The sequence below is a fragment of the Calliopsis andreniformis genome, chromosome 9 (genome assembly GCF_051401765.1).
Source record: "Calliopsis andreniformis isolate RMS-2024a chromosome 9, iyCalAndr_principal, whole genome shotgun sequence".
Classification (NCBI taxonomy): Eukaryota; Metazoa; Arthropoda; class Insecta; order Hymenoptera; family Andrenidae; genus Calliopsis; species Calliopsis andreniformis.
Window position 1 is genome coordinate 6,332,775 of NC_135070.1, and position 24,814 is coordinate 6,357,588.

Sequence of the window (24,814 nt, forward strand, 5' to 3'; positions counted from 1 at the left end):
AGAACAGAAAAATACACTTGATATGTTTCCTTTAATATTTGATTAATTATTATAAGGCTTACCTATTCTTGTAAAATTATTGTTCACTGAAATTTTTCTATATTAACTGTAAAAATGTAATAGATACATGTGAATTGAACGTGAGTGTATTTTACAGCTAATACATAATAGAGTGCCAGTTAATAATAAAATAGTAATTATTTTCTGCGTCTTCGACGTCTTTTGGTTCTCTCCTTTCGGAGATCACAGTTAGGATATAAGGCAGCACAGTCGGCTCCACCCAGACCTAGAACAGAGGCCTTTACAGAATCCAGCATTGCCGACCATGGGGATCCTTTTAACACTCTGCTGGATACCCAACTCATTCCTAAACTGAGAAAATCGATTTCATTATTGCCGAAAGTAGAGACATTTTTCTAAATATTTCTTATCGACATTTCTTCGCATTTCTTTAATACTTCTTTAACAACTAAATGACAGTATAATCATGATCTACCTCCAAACAGGTACCCAAATTTTTCGACCATCAGCAGTCTGCGTAGAGTGCTGATTGTTCTCGCAAAGGATCCTACGAAGACAGTTCCCAGAATCAAGATCAGCAACCAGGGCAGCTTCAATAGATCTCAGAACATTGAAAGATAATTCGTTCAATTCCTCGTTACTATCATAGAACAAAGGTAAACCAGCGTTTCTTCTACTGCGTCTATTGACAGCCATCATCGTGGCGGTAGTTGTGTTCATGTTATTCTATAGGAAAAAATATTACAGCTGGAAAGCATGTGATAGTTGGAATTTAACGTACTCGTTTATCTGAATTTTTTAGTGTACCGTGGCGTTCATTAACAATTGTATGATGAATAACCCAAAAGCTAAAAATGCCAAGGCTGTAAGCGCAATCTCGAAGAAATCCCTTACAGAAAGGTCAGATCCTTTCCCTTTGTAGTAAGAGGGTTTGTGATATTCTTCCTCGTGCTCGTGATGATACGGTGTTGCGTAATAGTATTCTTCGTGTATAGCAGGGAACGTTTCCGTGTGATGTACGACAGGATGACTGTACGGATGCCCATAATAGAAATTATGTCCCGAAGAAGACGAAACCATGCGATCTACTCAGAGAATACATATTTCTGCTGTAATATCACGAGCTATCGTCATTCACCTATTACTATCAGGCAAAAATTAATTATGTAGTGTCTGAATTTTTGAGTCTTTTTTACCATCATCTTCGTTGTGGTTTTCGTGGTGACCTACTTTGCCAGAAGGTAAAGGAGCCTGCATTGCATAGCCTGTAACTTCTCCATCAAATTCATCGATATTTTCATCCTGAGATGCTTGCATCCTATTTATTTTCTTGCGAGGAGCATAATGTCGGTACACATCGTCCAAAGTCGTTCTGCTGCAGTGACGAATTGAATCGTGATAAAGGTTTTGTGCATATTTGGACCACGTTACTTTAATTGTATATTGAGTCAACATTGATAACTTTTATTTAAATCTTTGGAACATTTTATAAGGAACAATTTAAATACTTACCGCTGCAACCAATTTTTGTACTTCAAGCTTCCTTCATCGGCTAACATTTTATCTTGAATGGTGACATTATCGTCGTTCATCAAATGTTTGAAATCGTTCGTTTCTGATATGCTCAGTCGCCTTTTAACTCTCGATGTGCCCACCATATTCACGATTTCTTCAGCTACGTAACCGTGACACAAGTATTCGTTCATTCTCTGCCTAAATTTAGACATAGAACATAGGACTAGACTACATTTATTAATAAATTATTAAGAATTCTAGTCTTACCTATGATAACTCATTTCGTTTAGGGCACTGTTGATGGATCCATCTACAGTACCATTATCAGGAGTCGTCGACGTATTTTTAGTTGCTTGTTGATCCGCGAATAAAAACGATCCTGGTAGAAGATCCACCGAAAGTATGTCGTTTTCGTCAATGCAAAATCCAGTGCCATCATCGAAACACTTCTGTTCAGCCGAAACAAATATCGCTAACAAAATTATAATATAACAGCGAAAGAATTGGATTGTTTCAAACAGAATCATTTGAAGAGAAGAGAGCTCTTTATTACTGAGAATATTATGACAAACTGCGACGCAAGGACTGACAAAACGGAGACACGGTCTCTTGTAACAAGTCGTTTCTCTAGTAGAAATAATTGCTTTAACTGTACATACATGCGCAAAGTGGCGTTGACAGTGTTCTGCTTTTGGAGTTAGAGATAAAATAATAACATTTTCTTAGATACTATAAGGTGAATGTCCCAGTAGTCGACCATGTCCCAGTACTTGATAATTAATGCTAATTTTATTTAATTTTGAGCTTAAATACTAGTGTACTTAATCAAGAAAATAATGTCTTCCAATAAAATAATATATTCAGCTACTAGAATACACTTCAAGTATCAGGACATGCACTGTTACATTACTCACTCCTACTGAGACATTTGACGTCTTAAGCATTCAGATATTGAAACATTTAATAGTAAGAGAATTCTTAATGTTCATTAGAGAAGTTGATAATGAGAGATTTAAAAAATTGTGATAGAAAAATAATTAAAAAAATATCTAAGTATCTAATAATTCACAGATATAGAAAAGAAAATGATAAGGAAATACATATTTTGTCTTTTAATGAAATTAATATTCTCGCACAAAATATGGTCCAACTTGAATAATCTACAATGATTCGATCATATTTTCAAACCGATCGAAACATACAGCCCACATGCAAACAAACTGGATTTTCCGATCACATATTTAGACGCGTGACTAATCCTGCACCAGCTGGTGACAGTACCAGGCGATTTACACGTAATTCGACACCTATGATTAAATACCTTTATTAAAAACCACTTACGCCGCTCTTATGAATGTTTTAGAAGCAGAGGGTTTGTCGGGGTGGCTGGGATGGGTCGGCGAGATGAGGTAATGGGGGCTTTGTTCCCCTGGGAACTCGCTCACCTGTCTAATATCTCGCGAGAGTGGCTATATCTGTGCCCATACCAATAGCAACCAGTTATACATGAAGCTTACCGAAAATTAATCGCTCAGTTTCGAAAGAATCCCCGCAGTCTCTTTAATCTCTCGCTTCCACTTTAAACAGAGCGGAACTCCTTTCCAGGGTACTGTAATTAGCTTCGCCTCGAATATTATATAAGTGGACGCATAAATTTTTGCCAAAAAATGACAGAGCCGAAGGTTACCGAGTTTCAGCGTGATGAACGCGTCTCACAGATGCTGTTCACGTCATGGGTGCGGCACCAGTAAATTCCCCATATACGAAAGCGTTCTAAAGCGATTCGTGCACGCGTTAGTAGACCCTCCTTTACGCAGGTGTTTGATTGATCGTTTCAATTACGCGGCGCAGCGTGCATCAAACGCGAGAGTAAAATCCATGACGGCAGCGGGATCGGTCATTTGGGAATTTTACCAGGCATTTTATCAGCAAACCGAAAATATTTTTCATGAGTTTATTGGTCTGCTGATTAGCAGAACACCTTTTTCGTGGTTTCAATGACAATCTTTGATCAGAGTCGTTTAATCGAGTTAAAACATGTATGTATGATAATATTTGCTGGATAAATGGAAATTATTTATTGGCGCTTTTAAAAATAAGCGAAGATCCCTCTTTCAAATATTTTGAAAGGTGTTTTAAGGGTCTGTAATGGTTTCTTGGAAAAACCGTAGATACTTGTCCGTGAAATTCCGTGTGCGCTGACCATGTCGTTACTTCCTCCTTTCACACCTAATGAAAAGGTGATGCACGGCATTTCGTTTCATGTACCTAGGGCCCAATATTTGCTCACGTCACTTGCACGCTTACATTTTTTTAAAACGCTTATGACTGGTACACGAAGAGTACTGTATCGTTTACTAAAACGCTGTTCTACGAATTGTTTAATAAAATCTATCTTCATACGCGATCGTAGTTTCGTATTAAAGAATCGCTCATAAAATTATTTTTTACTGAAACATTATACTTGTAGAATAAGTGAAAGCACACTACAAACACATTAATTCATTCGTTTCTGAAAAATATGACTTTCTTTCATTCTCGTTACTTCAACGTGTAAGATTTTTGGAGAAAACTTGCGAAACAGCATACGTTCCATATACGAATGTGAGGTAACTAAATATTGAAGGGGAAATAATTAATGATACCAGTCTGCGATAGAAAGCATTCACAATCGCCATTGATCCTTTTAGCAGTGTGGAACTGAATGGATTTACGGTGTATAAGGATGAACATTGAGATTGGTCTGCTCCGTCTGGAAACTAATGGTACCGCTACCCACGGAAATGCTCGGCATTTCGAGTCTGTAAACAGAAATACATAGGTCGATATAGCTCGATAAAGCGTAAAACGAAATAAGATTGGATAAAATGTCCGCGAGTCTCAAATTTTTAAAAAGAACAGTTTCAATTAAATTTCAGAGCCCTTCACATTATACAAAATTACGCTCTCTTTTCTACGTAGGTATAAATAATGCATTACACGATTAAAATGTCACTCACTTTGCTTTATTTCACTATTTGAGGCAAATGTAATTATATACAAAATGTCTCATGAATATCAGTAATTTAAAATTTTAGTAATTGATAGTTCTTTCGATTTTACGATAGATAATTTTGATGCCTTATTTTATGGTCTCATTTTGAATCATTTTTGGATTCCTTATCTTGCATCTAAAATGCGTAGATTACATTCAGAGGTGGCGCATGAGAACCACTGAACGGAGTTTAGTAAATGCGTGAAGGAGTATTTTGCGGTACTTTTTCATGGCGTTCTCTGTATGGCAGAAGCGTTTATCCATTGTAGGAGTATATATGTGATAGAGAAGGAGCCATTAGTTTGCTGACATAAAGCCCTGAAATAGAGGGGTCGAAGAAGGCGGACGCTTCGGAGGAGCATGCGCTTCTAAGAACCAATCGTAGTGCCGCGTCCTGATCCCTGATGAATTCTTCTTGAGTAGATGAATTTTGCTACTGCGCACATCATGATATTAGGCTCGAGGATGCTTCCGAAATATCTATAATGCACGTAATAATGACAACGATAATTTGAACAAATCTACATTGTAGCAATCCTAGTTTGGTGCAAAAAAGAATCTCTACGCAGCTGCAAGGTATCTGCATGGAACTTTTCCAATTTGGAGAGGTAATGAGGTACCTAATTTTATTATACTGTTAAGAATCGAATAACAAAGAAAATACACTTCGAGAAGACACAAATAATGATACAAAAAGTATCTACTTAAGTTACACTTTGATAACTATTGCAGATACCTAGTTTTCTTTGGATGTTCTTTCCAGTTAAAATTTCTAGTTTTAAATATATTGACTACTTCACCCCCTTTTGGACATCATTTTTCCTGAAGACACATTTAACAAAAACAGTTCTAAAAGTAGGGGGAAAAAATACTCCAAAACGTATGGCGTCTGAGAACGTTTAGCACGAGAGGAGACCTGCTATCGATTTATTGCACATACGATAGTAAAGCAACGTTAAACCAGTGTGAATAAGCTTTTGACCCCTACTCCGATCAGGTAACAGAAACGAGTGGGGATTCTTGGCGCGAGATGTTCTTCCAGCATCATAGGATGACCTTCCCTCAGGTAGCGTTGGTGGGGAGATTGGGAGGTCCTTCTGGACCGCAGACACGTGCCACTTGTCATACATTTGGAGGTACTTCCTTTCGGAAGGTTGAGAGGGAGATCGGCCGAAGATTAGACCTGGAATGCCACCAAAGAGTGGCGACAGAGATTTTCGTGTTTCGAAAATCATTCGCGAAAGCACTTTGGCATTCAACGTGGAACACTGCCGAAGAACTTATGGCTACCGCTGATAGTGAAAAAAATGGACGTATCTGTGTACGCAATCCTAAACACTGTCGCTGAGAAGAAGCTACTTCATTCTAACAAGAAATGCACTGTGTGAAACTTCGGCAATGATTGTGAAGTGTACGTTGCAAATCTTCTCGAATTAGACGCGAGAAATCGAATTTGCTTTAATCAGAAGCTCGTTCAAAGGTGCGACGGTACAGTGAAGTTTATAACTGAAGGATTCCTGCGACAGAGTCCGATGACGTTATCAACGATGGAGCTTTATCAGAATCACAGCAAAGTGAACGATGAAATCTACGATCTTCGGCAAGCATCTATGCAACAGGATGCTAGTAATATTCGTATCATTGATGACGTTTACGAGCAAACGAGGGAGGATCGGGAACGATTTCTAAGATTTTCGGGTGGCCATCAAGAATCGGTGGAATATGCATCCGATTCCAGCAGCGGAAGTTACAAAGAGATTCATGGGAAGCAAACGGAAGGAAAGAATTCTTCGCCGGTTACAATATCTAGTGCTTTTACAATTGATAATATTCTGGGGAGACATGAAGAAAGGGACATTGGTGTTTCTTCTAGTTTAAATCATGCTGAAGACAGGGACGAGGAGCAAGATGAAAGGGAAGAGAAAATGGAAGAAAGCCAGTTTATTAAGCCGACAGCGATACCAGCTACTCATTCAGGTAGAGTTAATATTTTACAGAAGTATGTTTATTGTGTTTGGAAAATAATTACATTCGATGTCTGAATTGTCTTAGATCATTATCTTAGATTTTATCGTTCTCTTGAGTGAAAATAGTATAGATTTAACAGGAGTGTGAATTTTTTGACAACAATATTATAGATTATTATGTTTGTCATATTGCAGATATGAATGCTGCATTATATGCACCAGCAGGGCTCTCGTATTCCGAAGTCACATTTTCAGATCCTTCTGGATATTCGGCAACATCTCTCGCGTCTGCGTCTCTATTATACAACAGTTGGTTTGCACAAACGAAACCTGGTCAACTGTTCGGACTTCAAGGTAGAGTTATTTATTCCATTCTATATAAGTACCTATATTACGAGTATTATATTTTGCTTATTTATATATTCGACGCTTAGAAAAGAAAACTTTTAATTAATGTAAGTTACATACTTTCGACATTCCTAAAATTTACGAGCAATTGTAGTCAGTACCCATCTAAACTTCACGTCTCGCTATTCCACCAGAAAACTGTGTTAGAACTTTTCGCAGTTCCTTCCAACTATAAGTATACTTGGGTATTTCGTTTCGCTATCACAAAAGACTCTAATTACCTGCTAGCAATAACTTATCGTCGTAATTCCATTTTCGCGTACAATGCTGAGAAAAGCGAAATCGTCGTGTTCTTTCTTGGCTCCAGGGAATATTGGACATTACTCGAGGCGTCTGCGGTAACAGCTTCCCGACACGCAAACGTCACATTAACAGTTGGGGTGTTGTATCCCCTTGATTTCGGTACGGTCCAGGTGTAAAATAGTTAGCTGCCACAATATCGTATCTCCGTTATTGTATATAATAGCTAATTTAAGAAGCTTCAACGCTACGATGGCTAGGCGCTTAAATGAATATCAACATTTTTATATTATTTCATAGATAAATGTAATGTTCAGAGAGAACGATGGTAGAATACGAACAATTTTCATGAGAGACTTCAATCCGCCATCGTTGTTTCTCTTCTTTCGCTACTATCCGCCATGCTGTTAGGAGCCCATTTATCAGCAACGTTACTCTAACCACCTTCCGGAGATGTGCTAAATGTCTCCGTACACTCGTAAATCTTGGCTCTGCTGGATTTCATTCTTCATCACTATGTTCCCTTTTTGGTCAGTAGTCTCTCGTTTTCTGAGAAATATGATCAATTCGTGTGACAAATTCGTTTCTGTTAATACGTCTGTATTTTTCATTGATTTTTAATGAAATTGTGTACTGGTAATATTTACTGAATTGGGAATAATAATAGTAATTATTTTGTTCAGGTTTACTTATTTGAGCCATCTAAATGTTTAATGAATATATATAGAATTAAAAATATGTCCAAACATGACGCGATAAATTTTGAGTTATGATTTGTATAAATTGGCAAAAAAATATTCTCCTTATTTTATTGCGAAAGTCACTCAGAATCTTTACTTTTATTCAGTTTAGTATAGATTCCAGCCCTTAAAAATGGTTATAAATTATATTTAAAGAGGAAATAAGAAGGAAAGACGAAATAAAACTGCAGAAATTGCATCGAATTTATTCAAAGTAATACCTACCCACATGAATTCTTTGTCTAATTTTTTATACAAAATCTGCTGCAGTGTCATGTTATCTTAATACGGCTAACAACGGTATAATGCCTCATATAACCCCTTGAACGGAAATGTGTGGAACTTCTTTGCATCATGATGATAATCGCAGCCAAACGTTCTTCGGTATAAACTGTTTGTCCAGCTCTTTGCCACATTCTGCCTTCTATTGACTGTAAGATGTCACACGTTCCTCAAACAGTCCCGCATGTTTTAGACACTTGGTAACTCTAGACCCAGTCCAATGAGTAGACCGGACCGAAGAAAGTGGTAATTGAGTACAAGCTGACGAAGTTAGTCGAACAGTTAAGAAGCATGATTATAATGTTAAATTTTTATTATCACTGTCATAAATCTTCGAGAAGGTCTGTCACAGTGGACCTGTCATTTCTTCAAAGGTGTCATCCATTTAATATTTATCTTCGCTCAAAATTCTTCGATTCACCATCAAATGTACATTTCCTATTACATATTACAACTGAATTCTGTAAAATATGAATTATTTGTACAGCACCCAAACCAAGTGGAAGACGATCCAGAAAACCAGGAATCGACCGAAAGCCTCGTCAAGCTTACAGCGCGAAACAATTGGAAAGACTTGAAGCAGAATTCAAGGTACGCTAATAAGAATAAGATTATTTATTTTCGCTTACCAAGTAGTGATCGCTAAAAGTAAAATTAAACCTGCTCATTTTAGATCGACAAGTATCTGAGCGTGAGCAAACGAATGGAACTATCGAAATCCTTGAACCTGACGGAGGTACAGATAAAAACGTGGTTCCAAAATCGACGTACTAAGTGGAAGAAACAACTTACCTCCAGGTTAAAGATTGCTCAGAGGCAGGGGTTGTTTCCACCCGCCTATTTTCCCCCGACACAGTACCCTCTCTTACCATACTATACTACACCCCTTGTGCTTGGGAATACAGCGTCAGATGACGCCAACGTGAACATGACGACGATACCATCGCGGCCTGTGGTATCTTCACCTGATACCGTCTGAACTTTTATCGACTCGTACTACTTAGCCGACCGTGAATCGCGCGGAGTGCAATCGACGCTAGACGCTCCATTCGTTGCATTACTAAAGCACAATTTTCATACGAAAATATAATCATGTATGTACCTTTAGCTTAATATAACTCTCTCTAGGCGAATGACCGTGTAAAATATGAGTTTATGTTACCAGAAATGTAATAGGGATATCGTTAACAAGATGTCGTTAACAGAACAAATTCGTGTGTACATAAATTGCGACAACAAATACAGTTTAATGCTATCCATTCTTACGGCAAGAGATCAAAATAATTTAGCTGTACTTTGTTCGTTTATTTGCGTATCTGGTAGGATAATATTGAAACAGCTGTTTAAACATTTTACACGTTAATCTTATGTAATTACAAAACTTTGATTGCTCGATGCAAGCGTTATTTCTTTTCTGTTACGCAACGAGTTCCATGTCTTGCTCTGCATGGCGGTACGTTATTATTTCTGACTGATTTGTCGGTTTCGCAAGCAACAGTTCGCACCTTCGGCTGTATCGGTAATCTGATTCTGTCAATAATATCGCCTGGCTTGAGCTTCAACTTGAACTTCGGTTTCTTAGGTTTCTTCTTCTCGGGATGCAGAGTACTCATGTCCCGCATCTTCACTTTGACGGATGATTTCACTGTTCTGACGTGCACTTCTGGGCTGCAACTTTTATCCTCTCGAAAATAATGCGTGGAAGCCTGAATGGATACGTGAGCTTTCTGTACTTTAGAAATCGCTCCAGCGATTGCCAAAGTATTCTTCGCGCATAAGTAGCAGCAGCTTTTTGTGAAATCGAAGTCCTTTTCTAGGATGTGATCCCTAATGAATTTTTCCTCTTCGTCTGCTTCAACCCTGCGTCCGCTAACCAATGGTGACTCTAAAGGATCTTCCTTCTCCCTTTGCCTGGACCTTTTCCTTTCTCTCGATCTTTTCCACTGTTTAGATGGCTCACCCTTTTCGCGCCTCCTACGTCTCTCTCCTGCGATTTCTTCTGCTATTTCCTCAGGCTCACTTATCGGACTTTTATCTCTCTGTCGAGAACGACTTTTTTTCTTTCTATGGTGTTTTGTAGCTTTTTTCTTCATGCGCTTCAAGAAATCCTTCTGGGATCTGACTGCTGCAACTTTTTTATCCTTACATCTTCTGCAACACTGAGTACACCAGCGGAAAAATCTTCTTGGCGCACTAGGTGATCGCTGTTTCGTTGCTGCTGAAGCAGAACTACCTTTCGACTGCGCTGTCATAAAATATAATTCATAATATTAAAACTTTATAAGTAACTAAATTACGCGCAGATAAAAATATTGTGTAAGCTTTTGTGTACGTTTGAAATTAACTTTTCCTTCATTCTTGTGTCCTGCGTTGGGATGTCGATTTATGCTTGCAAATTCATTCCCTGCCATTGTTTCTATCGGATTGTACGAGGCTTACTTCCTTTTGTGAATGTAATTGATTCCATCAGATCGGATTCATTCGATCAGAATTGTATTGTCAGTGAGAGACTACGTTATATAAATTTTGATCTGCATCTGACAGCAACGAAAAGGTTGAAAATTTTACTCGATATGAATGCATGTTTGAAAAAATATGTTCTATACCTTGTTTGATTAGTAGAAGGTTAATTTTGTGGCTGACTAGAGGTTAATTCCACCATCATCAATTCCATAAATTTCATTCCGTGGATGGGAAATATAAATTGTAAGCCCTTTATTTTAATTATCGGATTAATTACCTTGTTTATAGTCATGAGTACGAATTTTATGTTAATCGGTTCTGTACGATTACGATTTAATTCATATTTGACTTTTGAAATTCCCGGGTTGCTGCGTGCGCGAAGGTGACCATCTATAAAAATATGAAAACCCTATATAAAGGAAAGTTTATCAATGTATTTTCAATATTATTTCTATGAATTTCGTACTGTTGTAATGACCATTTGGAAAAAGGGAAACTGGAAACTAGAAATCTTACATCTTTTCCTTTAATTCAAACATCGAGTCGAAATAAATCGCAAACAACTTCTATCGATACATTTCGATTTCGACATGATCGAATGATGAAAATGGGAACAAGGTTCAAAATACAAAATAACACAACAATAAGAAAATAACAAATCATTTATTTACACTTTGGACTCATAATTTCTCTGTTTAATAGTACAACACTTAATGAATTTCTTAATCCAAGGAAATCATGATATTACAATGAAACCGATCCCACGGTATTTCAAATAAATATTAACATCCACCTAGACCTCACTACCAAGCCCAAAGTTTACATTTAATTACGCGCATAATCACATTAAACACCACATGACCAAATATATTCATCATCTCAAGCCCTTCAGCTACGTCTACACTGAGGTAATAACTAGCAACATTTTGTCACCTCTTGTGCAAAAAATAAGGGAAACATAGATATATAGAACATATATTGCAGTATAGACTGATAAGTATACAGGGTGATTCATTTGAACTTTCGCGCATAATTATTTTCTATATTTGCTGGAGTCCGAAATCAACCAAGACTGCTGAAACTGCTGAAGAGTGCATATATTATGAAACACAGCGTACACGACTTTAGCACTATTAGCAATTTTACTTGAATTTCAAGCTGCAACCGCTATAACTCGTTTAAAAAAAATGTTTTAAATAAAATGTTCCCCGTTTCGAGACAGATATCTCGATGGTCACAAATGTTCTCTACACGAACATTTTATTTAACGCATTCCCCGAAAAGAGCGATAGTTTAGAAGACAATTACATACGAAATTTCAAATGCATCATCCTGTATATAAACATATATTCGAAATTCAAATGCATAATTTTCGAAGACGCATAGTATTTTAGTTACACGCTACAAACAACAAGCAACACCAAAATATTTCTCGTCCTTGCCCCAGCGTAGACGTAGCTTTAACCCGCCACCGAATGACGTCACTCCGAGTCACCGGGTTTTCCTGGCGGATCAGCGTTGCTCTCGGCCGAGCGACACGTGCCGCCACCTAGCACCAGAACCTCGCTCGTCCCACCATCAGAGGGACCCCCGCGCGCCGTAGGGACCTCGATATTCGAGCAGTGGCAGGCCTGCCAGTGGCGATGGTGGCGACTGGCTGATGTGCGTGTGTTTTGTTGCTGTTGCGATGCGTCTGCTAAATCTCGGAGTCGTCTCGTAAAAGAGTGTGAGAGGAACGAAAGGGGTCAGCTGGTGCTTTGCTCAGACACCGCGCACGACCTCAGAACGGGGGGAAGCGGGCGAGCGTGGAGGAAAGGCGGTCGAAAAACGGAGGCGACCTCAGAGAGGAAAAAAAAAAGGTTACGAGGGGCGGATCGTCGGTGGTAAGGACCGTCCTCGTGCAAAGTGATGATCTCGGCGGAGGAGGATGGCGTAAGCTGGTGAGACGGCCAGTACGAGACGCGTCCGTGTGCCGTGTGTGCCGTGTGCTGCTCGTCGCCTTTCCCCTGCACGCGTGTGACCCGGTCGAGGAGTCGCGCGCGAACAACGGGACGCGTTCGGAGGGCAACGTCAGCGGAGCCGCGGTCGAGAGTGTGTGCTATGCTGTCCAGTCGGTACGCGGGCTGAGCGGTGAGAAATAATCGTCGAGGCATCGGCGAGGCATCGGCGCTGCTTCGGCCACCGCGCATCCCGAGGCCCTCAGTGTCTCGCGTCCTCGGCGTTCCCAAGTCCCGACTGTTGCCGACCACCGAAACCGCTGCTTCCTCGCGTCCGCGCGTTGTTTTGTTTATTGTTGTTCGCGCGTTACGGGCGAGGTGGTGCCGAGAGATAGCGGCCTCCGACAGAGAATATGGTTACGATGATCAGTGATACGTGCGGATACGTTCCCTTTCTGCTGTTGCTGTTGCTGGTCCCCTACATCGAGAGCGGTAAGTTCACGGAGTTGCATTGTTTTTTTTTTCTTACTTTCGTTCATGTCCTGCGCAGCTACGGTTCGACCGTGGATCGTCGGCGAGATTGTTCATTGATAGACGATGCAGACGCGTGGGAGTGCACGCTCACGGTGTTCCTTAACGTCTGCCTCGTAAAATGTGCTGTCATGGCTCGGTGTCATATGCATACGCGCACATCTGTCCGCTGTCTCATCGTGTACGCGCGTGCCTGGATGCGTGCGTGCGTCACGGCTCGAGTGTAGGTTCGTCCCTGCGTCTCATGAATCATCCTTTCACGAACGCCGTGTCCCGTGCATCTCTCCTGCGCTGCATCTCGGAAGGCGAATGCACGGTTTCATTTTCCCCCCGATCTTTCTGCTCCCTTGATCCTGGAACTGTGACGTGGTTTGCGTTGCTAGGTGAATTGATATTTCCGAGTTTTCTTCGCGCGTGACGACGAGAAGTTCGGGGAGCTTGGATTGGGCCAGGTTTTTTGGGTGTAAGGTGGGTTTGATGAACGTGCTGGAAGGAAGAGTGGAATTTTTCGCGTAATTAGAGTTGAGGGAAAGTGGGCTGGTGGAATACCGCGAAGTCGGCGATTAGATTAGTCATCGCTGCATCCTTCAGATAAGTGACGCGTGGAGACTTTTTTTGGACCACATTTGTGAACCTGTTTTCCTGTTACGTCGGGAATCGAGGAAGGATGTTGGGCAATTGTTTTGCATTCACTTTTGTGGAATATATTTCCTATATCGCCACAATGAGTGACACAATTTAAAAAACGGGATTTTTGAATTACAGTTAGAAATCGGTTTGGTAAATGCACCTCTGATTATTATAAAAAGTTTACTAGTTAAGGATCGAAACTGTAGAATCTATCCAAAGAATTCTCGAAATGTAATTTACAAATTATTTAAATGGTAGCAAGAAAATCGTTTAGTGCAAGTAACATAAAACCTTTTATTTTGTAAACCAATTAGTTTTGTAGACTAATTATTTAAGTAGAATAACATTGTTAAGTAGAACTACTCTTTATGTCAGTATTATGCATCTGATAAATAATTCTCTCTTAAACTCATACATGGCTTTTGCTTCCCTGAAAATTTTACTTTTTGAGTTGTATCACTTTTGTAATACATGTGCGATATAATAGTTACTGTTACTTTGTTTTTATTCTGATTTTCATTTTTGTTAAGCTGTTTAGAAAGAACTTACTTTAGTTTAGACATTAATTAGCAGATGAAAGTATTATTATACTAAAATATTTTATTTTCACATTTTGTTGGGAATTTAGTTGTACGAGTTGATGTTACAAATATTTTCACAAGTGTATACGGCAGTGATAAGCAAAGCTTTGTAGACTGTTTTGATTGTTTTGGAGCACAAGGTTAAAGCTGTGCTAATGTAGTTTACTTTGTCAGGTAGCATGCGAGGAAGGTAAAGATGAAGACAAAGAATTGATTGCAATAAATTTCCGCCGAATTCTAAAATTCATATTCATAAATCCGAGTGTACTCCATTCGTACAAGTAAATAGGTATTTATCAATCCAGAGTATTTTTTATTATCACAGTCATAATGAAAATAATCTGGGCGCACGAGTTACGTTATTCATCCTGTATGCAGTTCTCTGTTTGCAAACTGAATTGCATGCAATTTAATCGGTATATCCTTTCGCTGTTAAATGTGAAATACGAGTGTATGTTTCAGTTTTATCTTCAGTGACGTCTGTCACAGATTGAAACGTTGATTCCCATAAATTTCGTGACTTATAAATTTCTAGAAGATATATGATAACGTTTACTCCGAAATTTCTGTGCGATACAGCAGTCTAACGTTTAATGTTGTCCAGTGATAATTTCTGAATCATAATTTCTGTTTAAAAGTACTTCACTGTTTTCTGAACTGATAACTAGTTAATACTTGTTTTCATGTTTTCGATCGCCTGAAAATTCTTGTATCACGCTGTGTAAAAGAACGATCCTCTTCCCCAGAGTGTGAATCGTAAAATTACCCTCACCGGAAGTCCCAATTAGGAACCCGTGGCTGATGTAGGTGATAGTTATGTCCCCGTCAGTACGACACCGTATTATCTATTTGAAAGCGAGTGGAAGTGAAAAAAATGGGGGAAAATGTGGAGAGTTTCCAAGATTTTATGACTGTGCCGAGTAATTGAGTTTTTGTAATTTCTTTAACTTTTCTTCGCGAAAATTGAGTAAGTTTTTGTTCAGCGGCTATTCTACCAAGCATTTAGAAGTTATACGAGCTATTAACAAAAATTTACGCACACTTTGGTGATTTATAGCGTCAGTTGCCTCAATGTGGAGTACTTTTTTTTATGGACATATTTTACTTATTTATTGAACATTCATAAAAACTTAAACCTTATGAATTTGTAGAAAATTGTACTGCTTTGCTCATATCTTCTTCTTTCTACTTCTCTCTAAGTTGTATGTTAGATGACATTTAAAGAACAAAAACTTAATTCTACATAATCACAATAGAGTTAGTCATACATGAAATATTTCATATTGAGATTCTGAAAATACCAGGCAAATCGTCGTTGTTTTGAGTTTTCAGAGATATATTAGTGAGATTGATATTCATAATTTTGACAACTGTTACAAAAACTTGGCCATATTTAAAGAAATAATGCAGACAAAGATATCCTTGCAAAAACTCAGGCTACTCTGCTTTCTTTAATATTAACTTTACAAACACGTGCTTTTTGGTATCTTTGAGTATTGCTCACGAATTTAAAAAAATGTCAAACATAACTGATTACATTCCTCACTGATAGTGTCACGATAACCACGATAGTGGGTAGTGTCACGATTCTTTGATATTATGGTATTTCACATAAGGCACGTATTCAGTATAGGCACAAAATCAGAAATAAACGCATGCAACTTTCATTCACAAAATAATGTAATATTTTTACTATCATTGAGACCTTTATATTTTCTAAAATATTTTCAGTTCATAAAGGGTACATTGGTTTTCGTGTTGGCTAACATTTTTTGCGTCGTTCGTCAAACATGCAGCTCAGGAAACACTTTATACGAACTTTTTTATCGCACAGGGACGGTTCGTTTAGGAAAGTTCATGATTCCAGTGGGTTGGTAACCAGGAGATTAATTCGATATTCGTACTGTGGTCGTTCGTAAAGCAAGTTTACTGCATAAGTTGAATAGTTAGTTAGTTAGTCGCATTCAGTTCCTGATTTCTGATGCAATTAACCTAGTATTAAGAATCAGTTTTAGTGTCTTATTAGCTTACAGTGGCATAGGGTATTTTATAACTGTAATAAATCTGTCGTTTACAATACGGTATATAGGTATTCCCATGGCGGATAGTTTTGTCAAATTGGGAGGTTGGCTTCCTTATGCTTGTTACCAGTAACGAACCCTGAGTACAGTATGTGCATGGGCAATTCCATCGAGTTTATTTATACGAATAATTTATAGTTCACGATGTTCCATTGTTTAAAATGGTCTATATTAATATTTATCGAAATACTCATCTGATTGCTTTATAGAATCTCTAGAAGCAGATTAAATTATAATTTTTTATTATTAATTGATATACACCTATTGATAAAAGCCTGTTGATTTCTATTTCCTTAATAGTAATCTGTGCCATTGAATTTTTCTCCATACATAACTCTTTTAATATTTGATTTAAACAGTTATGTAGTATTTTAAAAATATTTCCAATTTTCTTATAAATATTACAATTTATTTGACAATATGTTTAATGAAATTTGAAGAACGGTACAAAATTATAATAAAGTGTATACAATAATTAATGTTTATATACTCTGTTGATAGTTTTGTATTTCTGCTTCGTTTTTAAAAGGCACCTGCCTCAGTAACTTCCATTATCACCCGTATTAGTCATTCTCATTATCACCTCTATTACTCATCCCAATACAAGCCCCTTGGTTTACTATTGTGCTATTTCCGAGCGTTGCCTTACGCGTGAATTGTTTCTATTCTCTTCGTGGGAACTGTCTCAAGCTTTAGTAAAATAATAACGAAATTTTTGCACGATTCCTCGGTCACGAACGATTTCACATTGAGAATAGAAGTTTGAATAGGACGAAAGAGAGCAGTCAGCGGCGTTCGTAAGGTCAATGCTTCCGTGCGGTCTCTAGATATCCGATAGACACGGCCGTGAACACTGTTCTCTCAACACAGAGCGGATTCGCGACGGAAACGTGACGAAACAGTTGTTATCCACTTATTGCATCACTTTTACCTCGTTGGACTGTTTCTTTTGGATCGCGCGCTACTGCTTCATCATTCGGGACATATTACGTGAGCACATGAAAGTCTAATGGCAGTGGGTTGCTCCCTTACGAAATACTATCATTTAGAAACGACTCTGGTAGCAATCTGGGGAAAAAGGATGTTATCTTTGCCAGGATTAACATATAAAACCAACATTCTTCTAAGAAAGAAAACAGTTCTGTAAAAATCAAAGTTAGCTTCGTGATTATTATCACCTATGCAATTTCATTTGTCACTGAATTTCATTCAGGTTTTTTCGACTATACAGACCTTGCATTATATAGTCAGTAAATATGAATACCAAATGCAATGGTAAATATTTATTAATTTTTTTCAAGCATTTTTTGCAGCAGTCACTTGTTAACATGTATTCTGCTGTATCACTGCTTCAAACACTATTAAATCCTCTTTTTATTTACTTGGAAGAACATGTTAAGCTGAAGTTATTGAAGTCTCTTGTAGAATTTACAAAAGTACTCCAGCAGACCTGAGTTTAATAGTATCAGTCGACTTTATAGATTTAACAAAGTTAATCTTACTGTAATCATGCTACCTTTGTTAATTTTACAAAGGCCCATAACATAATCCCACAGAAGTTTACTCCACTTAAATCTGCTTAAGAGTTCTTTTGCATGATCTGTACGACCATTTTTGCCCGTTTAGCATCGCCTTTAAACTTTTTATCCACATATCGCAATTATCTCTACGTGTCTCTCGATGTACGCAGTTACTGTGTACAAAGTTCTCGATTTTATCCCCGAGACCCAGCGTGGAAACAGGTTCTTGGAATTTAGATCAGTGAAGACAGTGCGGTTTTACTGAAACACTAACAGCATGACGAATGACATAACTTCCTCCATGTGTGCACGTGCAACGAGAACAGTATGAAAGCAGTACCAGTATTCCCTACCAATACAGCATCCCTTTCCGATTGTATTTCGTTTATCAAACATGACTTTCGTTTTCCAACGCAGCCCAACATCTTGGAGCGACTGGGTAGACGGTCTTTGTCCAGGATGTTTAGCGAGATGAACTTTAGTAGGAATTTCAGGATAGAAGGGGTATGAAAGGATCCTCGAGAATTCAGAATTCCCGAATCAAGGGGATCTTATCTCTAAGGTATTCCATGTTCGAGGGATATACACGGTCGCCCTGAAACTTTCTGCTCGCCATTCCTGGCACAAGCCCGCTATTCGGTTTGGCTCAAGGAGCAAGAGGGTTTACCCAGGGATATGCAAACGCGCGCGATAGTTCACCGCGCAAGATTATAAGGTCTTTTTGAGATTTCGAGACCCCCTCGAAACCCCCCCGCGAATCTCGCGTGACGCAGAGGGGGCGTTTGTTCCCCGACGGAAGGAAGCATAATTTTTTTTCGCTCGTTATCCTCGTTTCAATCGTTGACGCAAAACGCCAGGAAAAAGGACGCCGAAGATAGGAGATAACGACTCGGCTGAAGGCAAAGTCTTCGAAGTAACGCTTCCGACTCGCGAGCCTTTCGTTATCACAGCCGATGGACGATCGTCCAACTGAGAAGTTCGAGATCGTCCCGAGGGGAAAAGCCGATTGGAAAGCTCTTGGAGGCATGCCAGATCTTTACTTCAGGCTGGTTCGACGGCGAGACACGCGAAGTTGCCCATGGTTCGTTAGTCGACTTCTGATTTATCGTCGGTTAACACTGAGTATAAGTTTCGAAGGAAACACGCGGAATCGCTATTTTACTTTTACGGTTGCAAGCTCGCGGAATCGTTCGGTCCAGGTGCGGGAGGAGAGTCTCTAACTTGATTTTTATTATTAAGTCGTTTTCGAGAAAGTTGCCCCGCACTTATTGCTGATGTTGCGTTCGCTTCGGATGCCTGCGCTATTTTAACTTTTATCGTACTGTGGCACGGTTCAAACTTGCGTGTTGCCAGGGAAAGTTTCCTCATTTGGATGTAATTTATAATGCCTTTGCTGTTAACTGCAATGTTATTTACTATGCAAAACCTTTGGGATGTCGTGTACGCGTCGCCTGCTTAGAAAAAGTCGATTTTCGACTGGTCACGATCTCTCGTCTGCAAAAATCCTTGGGAAAATTCATCCTCTGGAGCAGGCCTGCGGAGAATTTCAACTTTTCGTTATACTTTCGAGAGAATGGCCCATTATTGCTCGCCATTCGAATCGTTTTACAGTATGTTGGTTCCTCGCGGGAACGTAAGACGATTCGAGCTCAGGAGCCAAGTAAAAAGCATATGAATATGACTTTCGACGTATAGAATAAGGGAACGATCAAATAGTGTTTAAAAAAAAATATATCGACAATAGTAGGGGAGACCAGGGACAACGTAACACGAGACGAATGTATCAAACGTTATAAAATACTCATCGATCAATAATCTTGTGCTTCCATCTTTCCTCCCCTTTAGTTTTTGGCAACATGCGATAATAAGCGGTTCTTCGTATTTTAACGTTTTATTGAAATAGTACATTAAAAGTAAACTTGTACCTGGCTTCATAAAATTCTTTGACTTTTTTTGTATCCCTGTTCATTAGATATGGACTTTATAGGTAGATATAAAAATTTGTATGATTATAAGTTAGATTAGTATATAGAACACGTTCATGAGAAATATTCCTAGTAGTTATAAAAATAACAAGTTGTCACTTTTGTCCCGCTCGTACCTTGCGTTTTTCTTCTATACTCTCTGCTTTAACGGATCTGTTATTTTAACAAAATTTACTATGGAAAGAACTTGTTAAGTCACGTTTCCCAAATTTCACAGACCAGTGATCATGAAGTTTGAAACAGACCACTATAAAGTAACAAAAACGAGTGATGCAATGAGCGTAGCCAGCTCGTTGATAGTAAAGACTAGAGTAAACTTGCACTTAAGTTTAATGCACACTGCCTCTGATCGTTTCTTGTATTTATATGTGCCAGAAGTCAGCTATAAGATTTTTAGCTAGTCGTCCCTGAGCTCCAATCGTCTTAGGTCCCTCGAGGAACCAACATGCTGCGAAACGATTGAAGTGGCGAGCAGCAGTCGGCCGTACTTTCGAAAGTACAGCGAAAAGTTGAAACTTCCCGCAGGCCTGCTCTGAAGTATTAAATGTTATCCGGTTAAAGGATCGCGAATCGGGATCATTCGCGAGCATTTGCGCGGGGATAATATCCAGATGCCTCACACCTGACTGAGTTCTGTGGTTGAACCGTGCGGGTCGAGTGCATTGACAGTGAGCGGGACGGATTACTGGTTGCTGGTGAACGACACCTCAAAGCGATGAGCTCGAAGCTTGGAATGAATCATACGGTATTGCAGGTTTCGAGTTTCTTGTGTCTCGTTGGATCTTCTTGAAAGCGATATCCATGGATTCCTGAGGTTTTTCTCGCAAAAATGAGTACGAGTACTAGTTAACCCAATAGTTGATAACTTACGTAGTGAGAGGTATCTATTCTTTTAATGGAAAAATACGTTTAAACTGAGGAATAAGTAAGGACCTTTTTTAATAGCCAATTTACATTGTTTAAATTAATGGGATTTATTAAGAAAGAAGAACTCAGTAGCTGCACTTTTGTTTAAAAATATTAGGATATTTGTTCGATCACGTCATATGTAGTTGAAGAAAGTTCTAAAATCAGTAACGAATCGTATTCCAAATGCCTAAATTCGCGAGTAATGTGTCTGACTGAAAACTTAATCTACTGCTGATGTGCACCAACCTGATCGAACATAAACTCAGTAGAATAAGTCCTAAGTCAGACATAGTAAAGTTAGTAGAGTAAATCCCAAGTTAAACCGAGTAAATCCAATGGAATAAATCCCAGGTCGGATATAGCAAAATCAGTAGAATAAGCCTTATGACAAACACAGAGAAATCAGTAGAATAAGGTCAGAGTCAGACACCGCAAACTTAGTAGAATAAATCTCGCGTCAGACACAGAGAAATCAGCAGAATAATGCTTAAGCCACGTGCAGAGAAATAAGTAGAAAAAGCCCCGAGTCAGACAGAGTAAAATCTCGACTCATTTTTGCGTGGAGCTAAAATTAAAACACCTTAAAATTTTTGATAACTGACGATTTATATTGTACAATGAAAGTTCATTGAAGACTGGTCCTAATAGTTTTGGACAGAGATGTATATCGAAAGTATTGAATCAACTATGACTCGACAGTCGATCAGGAGACAATCACTTTAATAAATAATGATTGTACAGTACTTATTTATTTATTTATTTATTGTATGATATAATGGGATATCTAAACTTCTCGTGTGATCAATTTGGAAAAGTTTAAGTAATACTATCTTATTACGTATTGAAGTGATCGACTACTGAGAGTGATCAAATACCGTGTCAACTCTTATATGGAGCCATGAAATGTGAAATTAATTCTGGAAGTTGAAAAATAATTCCCAGCATGTATAGTTAATAGATTCAAAATTAAAAGTTAAATTAATAGATACCTATCTCCCTAGTAGGCACTGGCTCATTTATAATAATCAAAGAAATTGAAACAGTAATCGCAGTACTGTAACATTACAATCTTCCATTCTTATCTCATTTTGCATATCGCCACTCTTCTCTTCATTATTCAAATGTAATCCTTTAAATAAAAACCGCAGAAAAGTTAAGAAGAAGGAAACTTGTATAGCCAGAAGTACTTCTCGTAAAACAAGGGGTTTGCGCTCTTCGCATTTCTTATTCCACAATAGGAACGCTTGCTAAAATATTAACTCTAGCGAGGATTTTCCGAAAGCTGAATATGCTTTCAGGTTTTTGAAAATTTGAAGAAGCTCTTTTGAGATGATAAAAATTTCCCTTGGTGATGTGAATGTTTAACAGGTCAGTGTCGCAGTCGCCCGATTTTCCATAGCGGGCTTGCGTAATGCACCTTGCACCGCTTTATTTATACACGTTTATTTTATCCACGGTGCGCGAAGAAAAATATAAGTAGAAAACCGATAACCGGGAATGAGAAATGCTTTCAACCTTTTTCATGATTGCATGCCCCGACGTATCGTGTGTTAGTATGCGTTACATGTACATCGTGCACTGGCTGCATGTACGTCGACGCCTGCTTCTGCGATTACTCTCGCTAGACGTCGATCTAATTGCATGCATACTTGCATCCCGTGGATTCTAAGGCACATGGCACGGAGCTGCAGCGTGAGATCAGATCGCGCTCGCAGCATTCTTCATTTCAACCTGCTTATGACTTACATTTATGGGTATTTCATTATATAGTGGCCACGTTAACGGATGCATGAAAGATGTCGCTTTCATTCACGATGGTTGTTCAGCAGAGTGTTTTTTTCATCATTTAAATGGCTTCATCCATGATAAATATCAATTAAGAGGGTACGAGAGAGTTTCGCTGCACCTTCGGTGAAATTGCATTAATCCATAGAAAAAGGAATATTGGACACTTAACTGTCTGTGTAAAATGTACATATACTTATCTCGTTTTATTTCAGACATGAAAGCTACCATTAATTCAGTGGAAAGTTGTATGATTGGTCCATACTACTTACTAAGAATACAGAACCTCGATTAACCGAGGCTCAATTATGCGTAACCTCGTTTATTCAGGGTGACGGTTATTCATCGTATCGACAACAACAATAGAGGGGAATATCGATTGGAGACTTGAACTACGATTTAATAGCAGTCTTCCGATAATAATAAAATTAGCTACTAGAACTGTAGGTACTTGAAGTTTAAGTCTCGTGCTAAGTTGGTTAATTGACGTTTTGCTCTATATACTATGTATATAGTAGACCGTTAATGAATTCATAGAATAGCCATTATCAGACGAACTCTGGATGTTATATAAATTCTTACTCGCCGAAAGCGTCTTACTTTGTTTCATTTTTGTAGCCTTGGCTCAATAGTTTGTAGTCCAGACTTTGAACAGTTTGCTCGTTCGACTTTGTTTATCGTGACAAGCGTTGCGATTTGAATTTTCTTTCCTTTAACGTTATGATAGTCAGCCTGCGAGTTTAATGGTCCGGGGATAATGCTCAAAAGTTCTTCGCCCGTTCGTGGACTATCTGGGCGATGTAAATCCTGTCTATCTCGTAATCGAAATCCATGCCGGCGGCACTCTCCACCCCTAGAAGAGATCCTTTGTTCTCGACTTAAATCCTTGAGTGTAACCGAGAAATCCCTTGCTTCTGGCCTCCCCACGAGGACCAGACCCGGGGGAGATGTTACAAACGCTTTACGTATAGTCGACGGAGGAGATATATAGTGGAAGCCGTAAATTAAGTGAGGCGTGAAAAAGGGTGCACCTAAATGGACAGAACAAGAAAAAAAAGGAGAGAACAGTCGAACAAATAAGGCGTACCCTTCTCTTTTTCTTTTTGTTAACTGACACTGGCCAGTGTAATTAGTAGCCTCAGTGCTTTTAATGTATCTCGATGAATCCTACACGTTGCTATATGGTAATATGTTTGAAGAGTACTCTTGATTTCCTGTCATTTTATTCAGTACGTTTCATCAGATATAGTTTTTCATTTGCATCGTCGACCAGAGGCTTAAAACTACTTTCTTTGGGCTTGCACGATGTATTCAGGGATTGAATGATCCATTTGTCTGAATGCTATTTATAGATAGGAATAATATAAAGAAATAGTGACCAAATCTTGGCTCTTTTAAACATCTGCTGCGGCTCTTGGAGTCATATTATTAAAATTAATTTATAATACGCGTATTCTCTAAGAAAGATATTTTCCCTATTCTACAACAAAGTTAGTAGAATACGTCAGTAGTCAGTAGTATAAGCCCAAAATCAGACACAGCAGAATTAGTAGAATAAGTCACAGGTCAGACATAGTAACGTCAGTAAAATAAGTTCTAAGTCAAACGCAGCAACGTAAGTAGAATAAGTTCTAAGTCAAACATGACAATGTCAGTAGAATAAGGCTTAGGTCAGACACAGCTACGTCAGTAGAATAAGTCGGAGGTCGAATACAGCAACGTCAGTAGACTAATTCCAAGCTTAGACACATTTCATGCGAGTTTCAAACATTTGTGAAACTATTAATAACTCTGAAATGAAGTTTCAAAAGCAATTTCGTCGTTCTTGTTTTTTAGTCTGTTTTAGCATATAGAATTGTCCTTTAGAATTTCTGATATTTGTTTTTGAACAAACTTACTATTGTATGAAACCACTCCAATGGAGGCTGTAGCTTTTGAGTAGTTCTAATAGGCGAACTGTAACTCTTATCATAACAGGGTGATATAACAGACTGATATAAAGTGTTCATTTCAGAAGTTCAACTTTAGTTTATTGAAAACATTGTTATAAAATAGAGTGAGTGGTAATTTTTCTATGACTCAGACCTGTATTACTTGTGATATCATTGCGTTGCCAAGTTCAGCGAGGATAAAGAAACTGGTTCAAGTTTTTCCTCTATGAGTCATAGGTCGTAGCTTTTACAAG

At 38.5% G+C, this 24,814-nt stretch overlaps 3 protein-coding genes across 5 annotated transcripts in view; 2 read left to right on the forward strand and 1 right to left on the reverse strand.

Annotated features, from left to right (window-relative positions):
- Positions 1 to 197: 197 nt before the first annotated feature.
- LOC143183329 (uncharacterized) lies at positions 198 to 2,197 on the reverse strand. The gene is given in 7 exon segments (XM_076384853.1): positions 198 to 372; positions 497 to 747; positions 829 to 1,106; positions 1,167 to 1,396; positions 1,534 to 1,734; positions 1,804 to 2,121; positions 2,181 to 2,197. Coding segments are annotated over 7 exon segments (1,470 nt in total).
- A 3,900-nt stretch (positions 2,198 to 6,097) lies between these two features.
- LOC143183543 (uncharacterized) lies at positions 6,098 to 9,208 on the forward strand. The gene is made up of 4 exons (XM_076385101.1): positions 6,098 to 6,547; positions 6,733 to 6,891; positions 8,695 to 8,798; positions 8,881 to 9,208. The coding sequence occupies exons 1-4, from the start codon at positions 6,103 to 6,105 to the stop codon at positions 9,184 to 9,186; spliced, it is 1,014 nt and encodes a 337-aa protein (XP_076241216.1). The 5' UTR covers positions 6,098 to 6,102; the 3' UTR covers positions 9,187 to 9,208.
- Positions 9,209 to 12,892: 3,684 nt separating this feature from the next.
- Kuz (zinc-dependent metalloprotease kuz) overlaps positions 12,893 to 24,814 on the forward strand; it is a 97,448-nt gene continuing 85,526 nt past the window's right edge. For 2 of the 3 annotated variants that reach the window (XM_076383926.1, XM_076383927.1), the window contains exon 1: positions 12,893 to 13,099. In XM_076383926.1, coding sequence (XP_076240041.1) covers positions 13,021 to 13,099 — 79 coding nt within the window. In that variant the 5' untranslated portion in view covers positions 12,893 to 13,020. The remainder of the gene's footprint in view (positions 13,100 to 24,814) is intronic. The other variant, XM_076383928.1, reaches the window with a different exon arrangement.

What these genes read in the sequence shown, in the direction of transcription:
- LOC143183543 (XM_076385101.1), top strand. Translation starts at nt 6,103, where the DNA reads ATGACGTTATCAACGATGGAGCTTTATCAGAATCACAGCAAAGTGAAC. An exon ending in TCAACTGTTCGGACTTCAAG is followed by an intron (nt 6,892 to 8,694) that starts GTAGAGTTATTT and finishes TTATTTGTACAG; the next exon opens with CACCCAAACCAAGTGGAAGA. An exon ending in GACTTGAAGCAGAATTCAAG is followed by an intron (nt 8,799 to 8,880) that starts GTACGCTAATAA and finishes TGCTCATTTTAG; the next exon opens with ATCGACAAGTATCTGAGCGT.